This window comes from Alternaria metachromatica, assembly GCF_023757995.1.
Source record: "Alternaria metachromatica strain BMP 0045 chromosome Unknown scaffold_2, whole genome shotgun sequence".
NCBI lineage: Eukaryota > Fungi > Ascomycota > Dothideomycetes > Pleosporales > Pleosporaceae > Alternaria > Alternaria metachromatica.
In genome coordinates this window covers 2,314,435-2,332,297 of record NW_026055493.1, presented here as the reverse complement: position 1 = coordinate 2,332,297, position 17,863 = coordinate 2,314,435, and the positions used below count along the sequence as shown (strand labels likewise).

General features: G+C 54.0%; 6 protein-coding genes across 6 annotated transcripts; 2 read left to right on the top strand and 4 right to left on the bottom strand.

The window, feature by feature from the left end:
- Positions 1-146: 146 nt before the first annotated feature.
- On the bottom strand, positions 147-3,577 carry J4E83_001593 (uncharacterized protein; the record flags this gene model as incomplete). Its single annotated transcript, XM_049328549.1, has 7 exons — positions 147-387; positions 443-1,416; positions 1,466-1,938; positions 1,986-3,025; positions 3,071-3,208; positions 3,259-3,359; positions 3,407-3,577. 7 exons carry the CDS (start codon positions 3,575-3,577, stop codon positions 147-149), a joined length of 3,138 nt encoding a protein of 1,045 aa, XP_049193067.1.
- A 564-nt stretch (positions 3,578-4,141) lies between these two features.
- Positions 4,142-5,728, top strand: J4E83_001592 (uncharacterized protein; the record flags this gene model as incomplete). The annotated part of the gene is made up of 1 exon (XM_049328548.1): positions 4,142-5,728. One exon carries the CDS (start codon positions 4,142-4,144, stop codon positions 5,726-5,728), a length of 1,587 nt encoding a protein of 528 aa, XP_049193066.1.
- Positions 5,729-6,111: 383 nt separating this feature from the next.
- Positions 6,112-7,312, bottom strand: J4E83_001591 (uncharacterized protein; the record flags this gene model as incomplete). Its single annotated transcript, XM_049328547.1, has 4 exons — positions 6,112-6,519; positions 6,574-6,926; positions 6,985-7,102; positions 7,154-7,312. The coding sequence occupies 4 exons, from the start codon at positions 7,310-7,312 to the stop codon at positions 6,112-6,114; spliced, it is 1,038 nt and encodes a 345-aa protein (XP_049193065.1).
- A 365-nt stretch (positions 7,313-7,677) lies between these two features.
- J4E83_001590 (uncharacterized protein) lies at positions 7,678-8,164 on the bottom strand (the record flags this gene model as incomplete). Its single annotated transcript, XM_049328546.1, has 2 exons — positions 7,678-8,058; positions 8,156-8,164. 2 exons carry the CDS (start codon positions 8,162-8,164, stop codon positions 7,678-7,680), a joined length of 390 nt encoding a protein of 129 aa, XP_049193064.1.
- Positions 8,165-11,841: 3,677 nt separating this feature from the next.
- Positions 11,842-12,972, bottom strand: J4E83_001589 (uncharacterized protein; the record flags this gene model as incomplete). The annotated part of the gene is made up of 2 exons (XM_049328545.1): positions 11,842-12,861; positions 12,910-12,972. The coding sequence occupies 2 exons, from the start codon at positions 12,970-12,972 to the stop codon at positions 11,842-11,844; spliced, it is 1,083 nt and encodes a 360-aa protein (XP_049193063.1).
- Positions 12,973-13,481: 509 nt separating this feature from the next.
- Positions 13,482-15,191, top strand: J4E83_001588 (uncharacterized protein; the record flags this gene model as incomplete). Its single annotated transcript, XM_049328544.1, has 4 exons — positions 13,482-13,853; positions 13,951-14,052; positions 14,099-14,746; positions 14,799-15,191. The coding sequence occupies 4 exons, from the start codon at positions 13,482-13,484 to the stop codon at positions 15,189-15,191; spliced, it is 1,515 nt and encodes a 504-aa protein (XP_049193062.1).
- Positions 15,192-17,863: the final 2,672 nt, after the last annotated feature.

The window sequence follows — 17,863 nt, the reverse complement described above, 5'->3', positions numbered from 1 at the left end:
TGGTTTCACTGTCCATTCTCGCCATCTTTGCCCACGGCTAGCTTATCATTGTTGCACTCCTTTCCTTGGAAAAGATATTCAGAACCTTGGCTTGGCCCCTTTTATGCCCTCTTGACCTGTCCATCCTATACAGCCGTCTTCCCACCTCACATGATGCCCAACTCCCCAAAACCTTTGAGGACCTCCTTGTCCACACGGCTGAGCCACTCTTCCTGGAAGGCTTGTTCTCCACCCACTTGTTGGATGACCTGTTGAAGATGTTCTCTAACGAACGCAACGAGATTGATCTGATGCACAGGATCAGTGTAGATGAGGTCGCGTTTGCGGATATCCTCCGGTGCCTCTGGTTCGGTGGGATGGTAAGGTTCTGGAGGCCAGAAGAGAGAACTAGAACGAGATATCAGCATGGGTACGAAAACAGTGAACGGAAGGGTGTACGCACTCTTGACTTCGGTCATCCATGCCATCCAGCAATTCCCCGAGTACATCCGTCCAGATCCCTATCAACGATTGCAGCTTGCCCAACATCCAAGGCTGCGCTCCTTCTAGGAAACGTGTGAGAACGAGACACATGAGCTTCTTGTTTGGCGCATCGCCGATGTTTTCGATATGGCCGAACCACTCTTCCAACAACCAGTCTAAAGTCTTCTCTAGGCCTTCACTTGATAATGCGGACAGGGCTTCGAGGAGTACAGAAGGTGAAGCCATGCCGATACGTGCTAGCACGGTGAAGTAATCAGTTTCTACCACACCATCAACGGCGCGGGAGGGGAGTTCGCGGTAAGGGCCGTGGGACTGGTGGTGTGTCCATGCGCCGTGGAGACCCTCCAGGACCTTTGCTAGGAATCCAGAAGAGATCAAATCGCTGGTCAGAACCTTGACAGCGTTCTCACCACCTACACCTTCTGCACCTCGAATGATGCATGTAACGAGATGTGTCATTATGCCGTTGGCTTCGGGCTTCAAGTTGCCCAGAAGCTCGGCGAGGGCTTGGAGGATTGCGGGGCGGAAAGAGTCTGCGAGGACGGCGGAGGGCGCAAGGAGCAAATAGGCTTCTGTAATCTCGATGGCTTTTCGTAGGGTCTCGTTATCCATGGAGAACAGAGGTAGCAGGTATTGGAGCAAGTTGAGCAACTCAGGAGGTGTAGGCTCTGGTGCTGATGGGGTTTGTGCGATGATAGATGCCCATAGATCGAGTGCATCTTCAAGGAGGTAGACTTGGGTTTCTGAACCAGGCTCGATGGCACTCTGGATGATGGGTAAGAAGGAGACGTGGAACGAACGTGACTCGGCTTTCATAGCGTTCGTTAGACGAGCCAAAAGTGTGAGAATGGCTTGCTTCATGAGATGCTCTTCGCCAGACTGCTCCCACAGCGGTGGGAGGAGTGCGATGATGCTGTTGGCGTACGGTGTGATCTGCATCCTGTCAGTCCAGATACTTCGAGTGCTCCCGTCTCTGACTTACATGATGCTCTAACCTGTATACAACAAGACTAATGGTGTTTAGCAGTGCCATCTTCGTTTCTGGAAGTTCCACCTCTTGGACCAGCGCCATCAACCTATCGAGCATAAGCTGCGAGTACGGCAGGAATGCATCTGCCTGAAACTCCCACTCGTCGGCGACGGCATGGAATTTCCTTCCCGCAGTTATTCGCACCACTTGATCGTTCATGGGATCGCTCTTATCAAGAAGATGTTGGAAGATCTGGTAAACGATAGGCTTCTTCTCCTTGGCCATCTTAATAGTTATCCACTGGGAGATGATAATGGCGATGCGGCGACGAATGATGTTGAAGCCCGGTGTCTGCTTCGCTGCCTCGACAACCAACGTCTTTTCAAGGAAGGTGTCGAAATCAAGTTGATCGTGCAGAATATCAGCTGCCAGTCCAACGGCGGTGTAAACAGAATCCTTGAAAAGGATGTCTTCGTTTTCCGGTGCTTTGAAACATTAGCGAGGGTCATCTTCTCCTAAAGTGAGTACTCACTCGCGACTGTGTAGAAGACTTGGAGCAGAGGCTGAATGATCAAATTTTTGAAATTCTTTGCGAGGTCTAGGAACAGCTTCTCGGCACAGGGTCGGATCGCAAATTCCCAGTCCTCTGCTCCCTCTTCCATCTTCTCCCACTCGTCGGGCTCTTCCTCCCACATACGAAGGTCGCTGGGCCGGAAGACGAAGAAGCGCTGGACAAGTGCTGAGATCATTTCACGAACGAGGTCGTCAGTGAGTAGGTCTGTCTTGATCTTGTGCGTGGCCGCATTTTTCTCATCCTTTTCCTGCTGGTGCTTGAAGCGGAAAGTCTGGGTAGGGAAGAAGACCATCTTCACGCACGCACGAATCAGCAGCAAGCCTTTGAGGCCCAGGCGCTCGAGAATGGGTGCTTCATCCTCGGCATCGCCATCAGTACCGACTTTGGCGCCCTCAATAGACTTTGAGCCCCATTGCTCTCCTAGTCGTGAGATGAGGCTCCAGTAGTCGCGCGCAAGCTCTATCGAGTTAGGTAAAAGGACGAAATCTGCTGGGTGAGTCGTTGCCATGTTAAGGTGCAACTTTGAAAGCTGCATCAAGTGCCTGCCTATCTTCTTCTGAACTTCGCCTGCAAGTGGTGAGTTTTCCGGTATCACGTATTGCAGGAACTCTCCGAGATGAGTACGGGTCAGTGTCCAGAATTCTTGCACATCCTTATCTCTGCCTGGGAACTCGTAGCCGGCGATTATAAGTCTCCGCATAGTCTTGATAGCAAGCAGACTGTTGTCGATGCTCTCAAGCGCACCGCCTTCGTCGTCTCCGCCATCGCGAAAAAAGGCTTGCCATGTTTGCACCTTGTTCACGTAGATGGTACCGAGTACGTTGAAGATCTCCGGCGCGACGGTCTGTAAGCTCTGCCGTGTTCGTAGCAGTCGCCCCGTGGACAGTTCCTTGACAATGTATAGCAAGACGAGAAGGGCGCGAGGGAGTTGTAAGCGGTAGGCGTTCGGATCGGTCGAGGCGCGAAGGATGTGGAGTAGTTGTTGGAATAGATCTGGCCTAGAAGTTGTTAGAGTAGGGAAGTCTATGTTGGGTTGGACTGACCAGTCATTTGGGAACTCGAATCGGACAATCTTAGCGACGACGAGAGCATTCTGTAGGGCCAGGCGATGGTCGGCTTCATTGACGGCGCTTTCGAGTAGACGGGCACGTATGGCAGCCTTGTCTTCTTTGCTTACAGCACTGCGGTCACGTAAGCCCATGCATCTCTGCGGCTTTATGTGGAGGCGTACTTGGTGGCAGTCTTGCGCCAGTACTTGTCGATGCCGTTCTTGAGCTGGATGACGGCGAGGTAGCGAACTTCGAGGGGGAGGGATTGGTCAAGGAACACCGTCTACTAGTGTCAGTCCGGTACAGTCCAGGGAGCTAAGATATGCATACCTGCAGCAGAGGATAGAAACCCGCGGCCTTTTCCCATTGCTGGAGTTGCTTGGTGCCTGTCTGGACTTGGGTTTGATCTGCTGAGGACGCTGATCGCAGGACGTGGAACAAGATGCTCTCCGTCAGAGGATTCGCCTCGGCTGGTGCCTCAATACTAAACTCTGTATTCATGCTGTGAGTGTTGACGGTCAACTATCGCGGTAGTGGGGCAGCCGCAAGTAGGTGAACTTTTGGATATGGCAGGAACAGGCAAGTAGTTGGGCGGAAGCGGCTCACGGCTCAGGCAGAGTGTGAAGTCTATGAAGCCTGCTCACCCAGGCTGCGATCAGGATGCGGCAAGTCTTGTCTGGGAAGTCTATCTTGGTGTTTGGAAACAAATTCGAGAAGCTCCCCGCCTGACAGCTCGGACCTCCGAGACACGAGACAGTGATTCTGGGGCATCTTGTTGGCATTTGACATATACTGCGCATAATATCATGAATCGTCAGTCATACATCTAGCGTATGCGTGTCGATGCTCTCCACAGAAGCACTGTTATGGGCGTGTCTGAACATGGCCCCGGCGTGTCTGGAGAAGGCGTCGCGCGCATCGGCTACTCCCACGCCCACGCCTTCCCCAGCCAACCTCGGTCCGTCGCAACTCGAGCCTCGTCTCCCCATCACGCTGTCACGTTGCAGCCCCATCGCGCGCCATCGCCAACCACGCCCGTAACATCCACCCTCCCAATGCTCCCAAATGCCCTCCGCAGACTTCGCCGCCGCCCAGCAACGCATAGCAGCCCGCCGCGCTCAACGCGCCCTTCAGCAGCGCAATCACCATGAGCCGCCGCCGTCAACCGCACAACGCGCCCTCTCGCGCCTGCCCTTCCCCTTCAGCAGCGTCTCCTCGACCGGATTCAGCGTCTGGGACGCGATAAAAGGCCGGTCGGGAACACGACCAGAGTTCCGCGTTGGCCAAGTCGATGCCGAACTCCTCGATGAGGAACTCCTTACCCTGATGAAGGGCCAAGTCGGCGAGGGCCTGAAGTACTTCGGGAGTCATATCACAGATCACTACTCGGCCGAGATATTGCTGGCATTGAGGGCTGTGCTGTGGAAACTGAGCATTTGGGACCAGAACGCGAGTTATGGCGCGCATCTACAGGGGCTGCGGTATACGGATGCGCGGAGTAGTGCACCGAATCGCCCGCCACCTAAGCCGTGGCAGAAGATTGCATATGGGGCTGTCACAGTGGGAGGGCGATACGCGTGGACGAAATGGGAAGAGTACCTTCTATCCGCTTCAGAAGACTACACCCGACCCGAGAGCGCGCGATTGAAGGTCCTAGGACGCTTGAGCGAACTAGCAGGAAACGCACACGACGTCTTCGGTCTCGCCAGCTTCCTTGTCTTCCTCGTCGACGGCCGGTATAGGACCATAACCGACCGCCTCCTCCGTCTACGCCTGACACCAACCTCGCACTCCACATCACGCGAAGTCAGCTTCGAGTACCTCAACCGCCAACTCGTCTGGCACGCCTTCACCGAATTCCTCCTCTTCCTCCTCCCCCTCGTCGGCATCTCGCGCTGGCGCCGCATCCTAAGCCGCACATTCAAGAAGCTACGCACGACCGTCCTCTCCCTCCTCGGCCGCTCGAAACCCGCCAGCGACGATGACGACGAGGAGAGCAAAGCCGCCGGCGAACTCGGCTTCCTACCCGAACGCACCTGCGCAATCTGCTACCGCGACCAGAACCCCACAACCACCACCGAAGCCGACATTCTCACATCCTCGGCTGGCGGCGGCGGTGTCGTCGGCTCCGCAACAACCGACATCACCAACCCCTACGAAACCATCCCCTGCGGCTGCATATACTGTTTCGCCTGCATCGCGCAACGCATCGCAAACGAAGAAGGCGAAGGCTGGACGTGCCTCCGCTGCGGCGAGACAGTCAAGGAATGCCGGCCCTGGAACGGCGATGTCATTGAAGAGCAACCTCGTCGTGTTGAGCATACCGAAGTGCACGAACGGCCCAGTACAGCCAAGTCTGTTGGTTTCGCTACTGCTGGCGATGAGCTGGATGAGAAGGCGCTGCTGAGGGAAGTCGATCCCATGCCCGAGCAGGAAGATGGCGCGGATACAACGCAGGAAGATGAGGAGGGCATAATGGGAACGACCCACACACGTGGTCTGGATCTCGGGGAGTCGTTGTTCACTGAGAGTTCAGAGTGGGCGCGTGCTAGTGAGGATCGAAGCAGCGACGATGAGCAGAGTGAGGAGTACACTGAAGAGAGTGAAGAGGAAGAGGAGGGTGATCAGTCGGGCTTTTACGATCGACGATAAGGCTTTGGAGGGTTGGTTTGGTTAGGTTGGGGCTACTACACGACTGTTGTATAATTACTGGATGCGTTGAATTGCAAGATACCCTGATTTCTCAAGCTTGGTTTGTTCCATTGTGCTATGCTATCAAGTGTCATTGAGCTATCGTGAGACCAGTCCATTATTGGGGCTGACTTGATCGTTTGGTGAGGTGATCGCTCGTAGATGTCAGCAAGGCCAGAGTCTCGCGCCGCAACGCCTTGGTTGATGCGGTCCGTCCTGCGTCGTGTAGCATCTGTCGGCTCTTGCCCTTGCGCTGGCCTCAAGGCCCCTTAGCATAAATGCCAACGTGCATAGTCGCAACTTGGCCTTCTCTCGTCATACACAGCAAACCGCCCATTGTCTCATCATGTCCGCATGAAATCCGCAAACCTCGGCAGCGCTGCCATCTTCTCCTCCGGACTCGTTGTCTCGGCGAAAAAGATGAGGCGCTGGTTCTTGTCCTTTTTGCTCTTCTTCTCTTCTTTTGGCGCGGCTTCTTTGGTCACTTCGTTTATCAAATCGTCGACAGAGTTGGATATGTCGCCGTTCTGGCCAGGCGGGTATGCACCAGGTGGTGGAGCGCCGAAACCAGGTCGAGGAGGTAACGCGCCAGGTTGGCCGGGTATGCTACCAGGCCGCGGGGGCATGCCGCCGTTGGCGGGCGAGAAAGGTTGCGGGACGCCTTGAGGAGGGTATGCGGGCGCACCGGATGGGAAGGCCACGGGAGCGCCAGGGGGTGGTACGCCGTACGGTGTCTGCGCAACTGGTGGTGTCTGTGGATATGTTAGTCCCACATCCTTTCCCTGTCCAAAATCTCGAATACGTACAGCAGTCTGTATGGGCTCCACAGGCGCGGGTAGCACGCCGTTCTTTCGATCTTCCCTGAACTGGGCCGCCCTCTTCTCAATCTCCTCTAGACTCTCGTTGATCTTCGGCCTCTTGTTCGGTGCAGCTTGGCCGTTGACGTACGCTCCACGCATGGGATTTCCGGTAATTCGTGCGCGCTCTTGCTCCTCGGCGAAATGTGCTTGTGTGACTTGCTGGTTGTGCTGGTCTATTATCTCGGCGGGGACACCTTCCATACCGAAGATCTCCAGCTCGAGACCTTGACGGCCGGGATTGGCATTTTCAACGTGAGTAAGCGTCTCCTTGTGGACCTGGTTCATGTGCACGGAGAGACCTGAGAAGCTGTTAGTATTGCTTATCCAGTGCGCGGAGTTGTTACGAGCGGTGCGTACCTCCGGCAGTGTTTAACCGTCTTCCACAGCGGTCGCATTTGAAATGTTTGGCCTTTTGGTGAGAGATGAGAATCTTAAGGTCGTCGAAGTCGCGCTCGCAGTAGTAACACCATGGTCGCTGCAGACGTCAGTATGGGCGCTGTATGCGATTTGGGTGCGCATGTCGTACCTCGAGCTTCTGGTTCAAATCCGGATATCTTCTGCGTTTCTTCGTCATCTTTGCGATTGGTAAGAGGGAAGTGGGGAAGGCGTGGTCGCGCTCGCGGTCGGTCGAAGTGAAGCTCAGGGCTCGCGGTTCCTCGAGAGCTAGCCTAGCGCGGTGGTCCATGCGGCGAACATCTCAACTTTTCTTCCCCTTCACCCACTTTCACCTACAACATCACAATGACAGACATCATCAGCCTCTAATGTGAGGACGAAACCATGTCGCTATATCGTTCTAGATACATCCATCCATCATAGGACGCAACCTGCACACCAGCCACTTGAGTCTTCGACACTTTTACGAGTCCCTTTCGGGGGAGCATCCCACAGCTTTGCGTCTTGCTCAGCTGTGGTGTATGCGGCTGTACCTCAGTACGTGCATTCTTCGTCTGACGAAGTCCGTTGCAAGAACAAATAAAAAGGTCCTTCATAGTTCACACTTCCTCGCTCTTCGGAGAAATCCTACGAAGAGTGTGACTCCTTGGCTACCTACATATCTGCTTGCTCTACCAGAGCCATCAGGCTGAAGTTGGGGTTCTCTTCTTCGCTTGCCATCATACCGCGAATGACGCCAAGGCATTTCTCGGACAGAACGTCTTCATCTGTTGTGAGCGCCCCAAGGTCTATCGGACGCTTGCGGTCGCCGTCAAGTTGGTACAGATGGCTGTCTTGGGCTGATTTGACAAAGGCGATGTAATGGTAGTCCACCTCGTCTTCCGCGTTGAGGGGCACTTCAGTATCTCCCTTGCTTGCTACCCCAGCATACGCATGTTCGAGGTCATCGTTTTTCTCCAATGCCTTTGCCAGCTTGTCGGAATCGGGTATCAGACTGGCATTGAGTAATTGGGCGATGATCGTGTCACTCTCTGACTGATGTTAGTTGTGTTTTCGATTGGGCTGACTACTATCATACCTATCTTTTGTCGCGCCTTGCCATTACAGACAGCATGCAGTATCGCATAAAGACCGCATGCATTGTTGACGGTCTGCTTGAAGAAGATCACGTCACCAGCACCTCCAGAGGTTCGAAACTCCTCAAGCTTAGCGTCCTCGTTCTGAACACGTTTTTCATAGTCGTCCGTTGTGGGAAACACTAAGATTAACGCAAAGGCGGGACGCGGAAGAAAGCCAAGCAGTTCTGGGTCGTCCAAAGAGAGCACATCCTCGAAGACCAACGAGGTGGATAAACCGAGCTTATGCGCGAGCTCGGTGAAAACGTCTGGATTTGACTCGAGAGGAATGAAGTGCTTGGTATAAACTGGTACGCATGCTTGGTCTGCAGTGGTCATTGTTGGTGAAAACTTGTTGATGTGGTTATCTTACTATCATGTCAAACGTACTTGCTGCCTGAGAGTTAAGGCTGAACACCGCACCTGCTTCGTTCGCTACTGTGCTAACCGCTTTAGGTACATCGTAAGTCCCCAACGAAAATGTATCCTAGTGGTGCAGCTATCATCATCAGTACCTACTTCTTTTAATGTATGCAATAGTGGACGTTGAAATTTCCCAATGCAATGAGACCAGCGGTTGACTACGCTGCTGTACACGAGTCCACGATCTCATAGCTAGCGTTGTGCGTGCCAGCACTGATCTATCAATGGAGAGACGTCCGATCTGTCGAACCGTGGCTGTGTCGTACATGAATGAGCTTACCGCCTTTGGGGCGAGGCGATATGTAGCACCCGAACAACACCGACTGTTAATTTTCTAGTAAGAGCGACTGCGAAAAGGCTGGATCACTGGCCCGCCATGAACCACCAAGCCCCATTGGAAACTGATTAACGAGGCAGTCTTGGTCAATTGATCATATGCTTTTAAGAACACGATCGAGACGGTGGGTAGAAAGTGATGAGACAGTGAATTGACCAAAGAGCTAAATGTCTACAACTGGTAAATGAGCCACTTGCCATCCTATGAGCCAAAAGAAAGGACCAGCCAGACAGCAGGCAAGAAGCTCAGTCATATATCAATTCCACATAAACTCAGCAGCTCATCACTTATCAGCGCAGCCATCAGGGCAACTTCCTCCCGCACAAGCAACTGCAACCACGGGGCAATCAGCTGCAGTTTCACATCTGGCGGAATTGCCCTTGGAATCTCGTCCCCAGCACCAATCTCCAGCACACGAACACTAACGCATGTATCAGCATATCGACGATATGTATCTCCCGAGGTCCCTTGGAGACGGCAGCATGAACTGACCTTCCTCCAGCAATAGCTTTGCTCGCAGCCAAAGTCTTCTGTGACACAATAGCCCGCTGATGAATCATGGAATGGGGAGTACGCGATATTGATCGTGACGCTGAACTGTTGCTGTGGGCGGAGCGAAAGAGGTTTGTCGGTGCCTGCGAGAAAACGTTGAGGTAGACCACTCGCAAGGTGGGTGTATAGTCCCACTGAAAGAAAGCTCAGGATAGTGTTCTTCATGGTGAATAGTGCTGTGGTTGTGAGTGAGGGATGGAGATAAAGAAAGAGGATTTGGAGAGTGCGAGGGGGCAAGTTATACTGTTTCGCGTGCTACAAGGTATTCTGGTCTTACGTAGGCCAGTGGCTTCGTGGTTCTCGTGGTGCAGGCGCCTCGTGGCATGAGGAGAGCTACGCATCCTCCTAGAGGTCGTGAGGTGTCATTGTAGGCGGAATTTGGGGTTTAGGGAGCAAGGGGTGAGGGAGGCGCATGGGTGTATTGAGGGGACAAGAGTGTGGGGAAGGTTGTGCTGAAGTTTGAGTAGATATTGATTGATATTTACGGATACGATCGTGGATCCAAATGATATCTTGCTATGCCGTTGGTAGTGTGGACATCCCGGCTCCCTTTGGGTGGGTGAGATGCGGAGCGGAACTGGTGGAAAGGTGTCAGTGCTTGGGAGACGCGAGGTAAGGAGTCGAAGATTGCGCAAGGGATTGAGTGTTCGATATCGAGGGTGAGTGGTTCGTCACAGCGGAATCTTGAAAGGTACGCCAAAGTGAGTACATGTGCATTGCACGAGACCGGAGCTATTGGGTGCAGCTCTAGCTGCATATTGCAACGCGTCCAAGGCTTTCGATGTTAGAAGAGACTGCTTCTCATTGGCTCATTGAGCTCTACTCCCAGTCGTAGCTCATGCAATGCAATATGACACCAGAGTTGCAGGCGACTTTTTGATACCCGATCATGACTAGCTGGATGTAGTGCTATGACACGCAACTCATCAGTCACTCGTTGTATGAGTCGTATCGAACAGTGACTGTACCTGACTATAAAAGATCCAAAGCAACAAACGTTGAGCACTTTTCCTTTAACAAATCTCTCAACAAGCTAAACCGGCAGCGAAAACTAAGTTCCCCGCCCACCATATTGCATCTTATATGTAGGGCCTCAAAGACTATGACCGTCAAGTAACCAAATCTGGACCGGATATCCAACATGGCATCAAAACATCTGGAGCCCCGATATTCACACTTCAAAGCCCAGTCAAGCGATCGAAGAAAGGAAAGAAACCGGAAGCGTAGAGATCATAACACTTGCTCAAGACTGCCTATCCAACTACAAAGACGTTAGTCCACACTTCGACGCGGCGAATGAAGCAATAGAAGCGAATATATGCATCCGACCCACCAAAGAGCAATGCGACAATCTATACGACTGGAAAAACCAGTACGAGACCCTTCCGGATCTTCCACAAGTACCATCTTTGGGACCACCTTGATCTGGAAGACCCTGAGGCACGCTTTGGGTTTGCAGGAGCAGTTCAGCAAACCAGATCTCGAGTGGAGAACCTTGGAACAACCTTGGAACAACCTGGTGAGGGTACTTCAAAGGGTCAAAGACACTTTGAGAAACATCCGAGATCTTAAGAGGACGTGCTCCAAGGGAGGATATGCGAGAGACAGGGTCAGATACTGAAGCAGACGGTCGTAAAACGATGGCCGAGTCAGAGTTTCAGGAGAAAGTGGAGGTCCTTACTGAGTGCAACAAATTGTACTATTGACCGAAAGTATTGGAGCTGAAAGGCTTGCTGAAGATGATGTGTCACTCGGTCAGGCAATCGAAGAACCTACAATGAACATGGAGAACACTACTATCGAAACTCTTGGTCGAAGTTGCGGCCGCGACTACCTTGGGGTCGAAAAAGAGTTCTAGGCCGTAAGCCACCACGTATACTTCCAAGGTTATCTTGGGTGGCATCACGCCACAGGTGGAACCTGATGAGGGAAATATTAGACCACAAGACGACCCACGCGGCCATGGAATGGAGGAGTTTCTGGAGAATAACGTGTCACATTGGTCCGTCTTCGAGCAATGCGGAAATCTCCGTAAGTGGGCAGTTTGGGACGGAGAACAGAAGAAGGGTGACGCCTCTCTCGATTACCGAACTCGGAAGCCTATTCCAAAGCAAGACGACCTGCTCAAATATCAACCGCGAATAGAGAAACGCCAGAGGTATCCACGATAAGCTAGAGATCAGATGGGAGGCGTGTCGTAGTAATGGCTGTAATATATAAATTTATATTCAAACGTCTCACAATTACCTCCTGGTATATGCTGGGGTATCAAAATGCTTCCAGTACGCCGTGGTCTCAATGCCGTGAGCCCGCCCATGTCCTGCAATGCCGTGCAAGCGCTATCCAGTGCTGCAATTCTGTAAACCAACGCCAGATATGCAAGACCGATTATTACTCGAAATTGAAAAAGGCGTCGTCGAATTGCGACTGTTCGGGGTTCTCGTACTCGTCCATGTTGAAGAGGTCCTCGAGGTTGTCGGTGGTCATGGTGTCCATCATCTCGTCGTTGGTAGTAGTGATCGGCTCTTCCTTCTTCTCCTCGACCGGCGGCTGTTCGGCGGGTTTGGGTTCCTCGGCCTTTGCAGGCTCAGGCTCGGGTTCCGCTGGTTTTGCGGCCGTCGCATTGTCGCTCGTATTTGCGGTCGCATCAGTATTCATGTCCAAGCCTGGCAGATCTGACATGGTGAAGTCAATGTCCATGGCCGAGGCTTGGTTCGCGTCGTCATCGCTGTCCTTGGCGAAGTCCTCGAGACCGCGTAGTAGCGAGGGTCCGTCGTTGCCGTCATCGAGGTTAAAGTCCATGTCGCCGGAGGTATCCATCATGTCATGGTGCGGATTGTCGCCCGATGTGTCCATCGCGTCGCCGAACATGGCATCGAAGTCGAACTCGGACTCTTGCGCGTTGCCGGTGGTGGGCGTGCCGTCGAAGAGAGGGTCTTTCGGAGGCTCAACGTCGGTTTCGATGGGCGGCGGCGGTGGTGCTTTCGCGTCTTTCGCGTCGTCTTCTTTCTTCGGGGGTTCTTCTGCCTCGGGCTCCTTTGCGCTCGCTGCCTCGGGCGCCTGTTCTGGTTGCGACACGGCTGGCTCGGGCGCTGCTGGTGTCGCAACCTTTTCCACCTTCACAGGCTCTTCCTCAACTGGCGCCGGGACGTTCTTCGCCTCCGCTGCCAGTCGCGCCTTCTCGACCTCGTGCAGTTTGGCTGCGGCCTCCTTCTTCTTTCGGTCCTGCTTCAGCAGCGCCATGTCGCGGCGCAGGACAGTCTGCGCCAGGCGGACCTCGTTCTCTAGCTCGTCGAGCGCATCGTGAAAGCGCTCAGTAGCAGAAGGCACGACCTTTTGCAGCTGCTGCCTCATGCGCCCGGTGCCGCCGCCCGCCTGCTCCTCTTTGAGGAAGCGCCCAGAATGGAGGAACTGTAGATGTTAGCGCGATCGCAGAAGCAGACACGTGACATAACATACCACAGCATTGAGCATGCTCTGGAGCATGTCCAGGTGCTGAGTGGAGTTTACGGCGGTGGCCATGGTGGGCATGCAGGTGCTAGGCAAAGGTACGGCCGTGTGTCAGTGATGGGTTCGGCGCGGGACTGAGAGAGGGTCCGCTAGCAGGCAGGGCTAGCGGCAGTACGGTACTACGTTCATAGCTCCCGCTCCTTCGGGTGCCTTGTGGCCTGCGGCGCTAATTCTTCGAACTCGCCCGCTCACCTCTCACACCTCTCCTTCTTCACCCCACAGTGGAGATTATAGCTTTGCCGTCACAGCTCGGCGCAGCGCTCGTCTCTCCTATCTCTCTTCCTCTTGTTTTCCCTTGCCTTTCCTAGTGCTGTCCGCTCTCTATTGGTAGCCTTAGTCGCGCTTTCCATACTGACTTTCCTTGCCGCCTACCCAGCTGCCACCACCCCGCCCGCCAGCCTCGACCTCCCCGTGGCCTCGTCGCCCTGACCGTCGCATCACCGCCGACGTCTTCGATACCCGCCGCCGCCAATTGCGCCTCTTGCGACTCGTTTCTTGTGCGCATCCCCGCGACAGCAGCCATGGCCGACCAGCAGAACCCCGGGGCACAGCTGCCTCCTCCCCCTTCCGCTGGCGCTCCCGGCTACGAGAACCAGGGCCAGCCGCAGCAGCACATGCCGCCGCCGCCGCTTGCACCCGTCATTATCCCCCAGAACAACAACCCCATCCCGACCGCCATCAGCTCGCCCATGTCGGGCAACCCCATGAGCCCGACCAGCGGCCAGCCTGGCTACGTCCCCCGCCGCGCCGCCCCCGAGCCCAACAAGCGGGCGCTATATGTTGGAGGACTGGACCCGCGGGTCACCGAGGACGTGTTGCGTCAGATCTTCGAGACGACTGGCCATGTCCAGAGCGTCAAGATTATTCCAGACAAGACTGCAAGTTCTCCTTCTGTAAGATAACACTCCGCACCTGCTGCATAACTCTTGACAGCTGGCCGGGCTTATCTTGCAAGTGTTGCAACATTCATGTGCCGCTGACCGCTAACAGTTCAACTCCAAGGGCTTCAACTACGGTTTCGTCGAGTATGATGACCCTGGCGCCGCCGAGCGTGGTATGGCCACCCTCAACGGCCGCCGCATCCACAACAACGTAAGCGCGCTCGACAATTACGTGCTGGCGGTTCTGACAGATACAGGAAATCCGTGTTAACTGGGCCTACCAATCTAACAACACAGCCAAGGAAGACACATCTAACCATTTCCACATCTTCGTCGGTGACCTTTCCAACGAAGTCAATGACGAGGTTCTCCTCCAAGCTTTCTCCACCTTTGGCCCCGTTTCCGAGGCTCGCGTTATGTGGGACATGAAGACGGGCAGGTCGCGTGGTTACGGATTCGTCGCGTTTAGGGATCGCGCCGATGCTGATCGCGCTCTCAGCTCTATGGACGGAGAGTGGCTTGGCTCTCGCGCTATCCGCTGCAACTGGGCCAACCAGAAAGGCCAGCCTTCCATTTCTCAGCAGCAAGCCATGGCTTCCATGGGTATGACGCCGACCACTCCCTTCGGACACCACCACTTCCCCACCCATGGCGTGCAAAGCTACGATATGGTCGTTGCTCAGACTCCTCAGTGGCAGACGACGTGCTACGTCGGCAACCTTACTCCTTACACTTCTCAATCTGACCTTGTGCCGCTTTTCCAGAACTTTGGTTATGTCACCGAAACCCGCTTCCAGTCTGACCGCGGATTTGCCTTCATTAAGATGGACACTCATGAGAATGCGGCCATGGCCATTTGCCAGCTCAACGGCTACAACGTCAACGGCCGTCCTCTGAAGTGCAGCGTAGGTTGAGTCGTTCTCTTTTGTTATTTCTTAGCTCACATTTTTAATCTAGTGGGGCAAAGACCGTCCTCCGACTGGCCAGTTTGAGGGTTACTCGCCTGCGGGCGGGCCCAACTCAGCTTATCCTCAGACGCCAAGCGCGTACTTTCCTCAGTATGGTGGTGGGCCACAAGGTGGTCCCATGTCACCCTCAGGTGAGCGGCACCGGAGGAAGCTGCAGTATCGAAACAAGCAATCTAATGCGCGGGCAGGACCCAGCCCCGGCGGACAACCCTTCGCGCAGCAGCAGCAAGCCTTTGGCAACCCTGGCATGCCTTACCAGCAACAGATGCAGCAGCCAGGCAGCGCTGGCGGCTACGGCCGTGGCGCTCCCCAACAACCTCAATGGGGCCAATCTCCCCAGGCAGCCTTCAACCAGAATGGCTTTGGAGGATACCAGGGCTAAGCACCTCGTTTGTTAGATTTGTCTCTTCAGCGCTGTGCCCTCTATTGTCCCAACACGCCTGTTTGCTTACGGGGGCGCTGTTTTGGATAGCTCCGATTTCTGGTCATATTTCATCAGCTACTCGGTTTTATGTTCTTAGGGAGTCGTTATTAATTCCGTTGTCCAAAATGGTGCAAGCGTTGTTGTCTTATGGCATGGCTGGTACATTTCTTGTGGGATCTGGTTCACGGTCGTTTGGTTCAAAATGAATCTCCTATCTCGTGTTAGTTTTCTGTTGCTTCAGGCCTCGGCTCTGATTACCCCTTCACTATCTATTATGACGTTGAATCTTCTCCTTGATACCAGCGAATTCTCTTCTTGATACCAAAGCGAGTTCTTATGATACCAGAAGTGGATTTCTTGTGGCGCGCGCTGGTCGTCGCGGTATGACTTTGGATAATATACTATACTGTGGACTAGATGGTAGTACTGATGGTGATGGAGACGTAATAGAATTTACGAGGCACTGAAGCCACAAGCATACAAGACATATTCTCGCCAAAGTGAGGTCTGCACCAGTACGTCATAGAGCCGCCTAGAGGCAGTCAAATTCTGTACCTGCGTCAAGGTGCCTGGGATCCTGCAGGTTCCATCAAGCTTTCAGATACACCGCAGAAACACCGTTGTGATGACGGCACGTGACGTACTGTTCTAGCGCATCCGCATTGAGATGTCGTGTCGCGTTTTGTGGGCCCGTCCGCTAATTGATGCTAACATTCACACCCCACCGCGCCGGATGGCATGCACACACTCGACATCATCTCGGTAATCCTTTCTTTTGTCGGCGCTCTCTTTGTTTGCTGTATGCTTGCCACCCTCGGGAAGAGAGGTGCGTCGCTTAAACCGTACAATCCGAAACGGTCGCCGCTCTTTTGCATCCCACATCCCGCTCGGACGCATTCGCCTCCAACACGGTCCCTCACGCACCTTCCGCGTACGCGTTTCTCGACATCACACCTGCAGCCGCCGACCGCTTCGCCCACCCCGCCACCCCGCCACTACTTCGGCTACCTCTTCACTCGCCCGCACACGACGACTACCATGTTTAAGTCAGCGGTGCAGAACCACAATGCCATCGCGTCTACATCACCCCCAAACAACGCCTACAAGCAGGCCTCGCTCGGGAACGCCTTCAATCGCACCGGGTCAAAGACATCGTCAACGCGTCCTGTAGGAAACGAGATGAAAGCCGCCATTGGGGCAACTACACAAGGGACCAAGCGGACGTCGAATGGGCTGGTCAAGTCGTTGAACTCGCAAGAGGATGACTTTGACTACCCCTCACTCAACATTGCTGAGATTGACGAGAAGGAGAACGATCTGCCGGCTGCATTCCACACATCTTCGCGCAACAATCCCGGCGTCCTCGCCCAGGCTTTGTTTGATGAGGACGACTTCGATAGCGACATAGATCTCGATGTTGAAGACCCAGCGACAAAAGGCACTGTCACATATCCTACGTTACCTCGCGTTGGTTCAGGAGGCTCAGCCGATTCGGGATACAACTCGAGAGCGCACACTGCGGATCTCAAGCCAGAGCAGCCTAGTAGCCAGCCAATACCGTGGTCCTCCTCGCCTCTATCGCACTACAAGACACCGCAGAAGCCAGAGCCGCCGAAGACAAAGCGTCGTACTCTACCGTGGACACAGGCCCAGAAGCAGCAATCGATACAGGAAGAGGAGGAGGAAGAGGAGATTGCGCCACCCAGGAAAAGAGTGGTCAAGGAGGCCGACAAGGCAGTGTCAACACCAGTGAAGGAGTCGAAATCACAATACCCTTGGAACACGACCCAGAGCGCGCTGAAGCAGCAGCAGAAGACTTTTAGGGAAACCAACAAAGCTCAAGCGAAGGCGAACCTTGGCACTGATGAGGACATGAAGGAGGCCATCAAGAAGAAAAAGAAGAACACCATTCACAAGATTTTCCTAAGTGAAGAGCAGCAGAATGTGTTGAATCTGGTGACGGAGTACAAGAAGAGCGTCTTCTTCACTGGTTCTGCTGGTATGTGTATTGAATTGTTTTTAGACGCCCATGCTGACAACGACAGGTACCGGTAAATCAGTCTTACTTCGAGAGATCATCGCTGCGTTGCGACGGAAATACGCTCGCGAGCCAGATCGCGTGGCAGTGACAGCGTCAACGGGTCTGGCAGCATGCAACATCGGCGGTGTTACCCTACACAGCTTCGCAGGTATCGGACTGGGCAAGGAGCCTGTAGAGGACTTGGTCAAGAAGATTAGGCGGAACCAGAAAGCAAAGCAGCGGTGGATGCGCACGAAAGTGTTGATCATGGATGAGGTGTCGATGGTGGACGGCGACCTATTCGACAAACTGGAGTCCATTGCGCGGACGATTCGCAACAACGGCAGGCCGTTTGGCGGTATTCAGCTTGTCATCACCGGCGACTTCTTCCAATTACCCCCAGTGCCAGAGTCCGGACGGCAAGCCAAATTCGCTTTCGATGCGGGCACCTGGACTACAAGCATCGAGCATACCATTGGTCTGCACCACGTCTTCCGTCAGAAAGACCCGGTCTTTGCAAACATGCTCAACGAGATGCGAGAAGGCCGTCTGACCCAGGACTCAATCTTGAAATTTAAGCAGCTGGAACGACCACTACCAAAGGGAGACG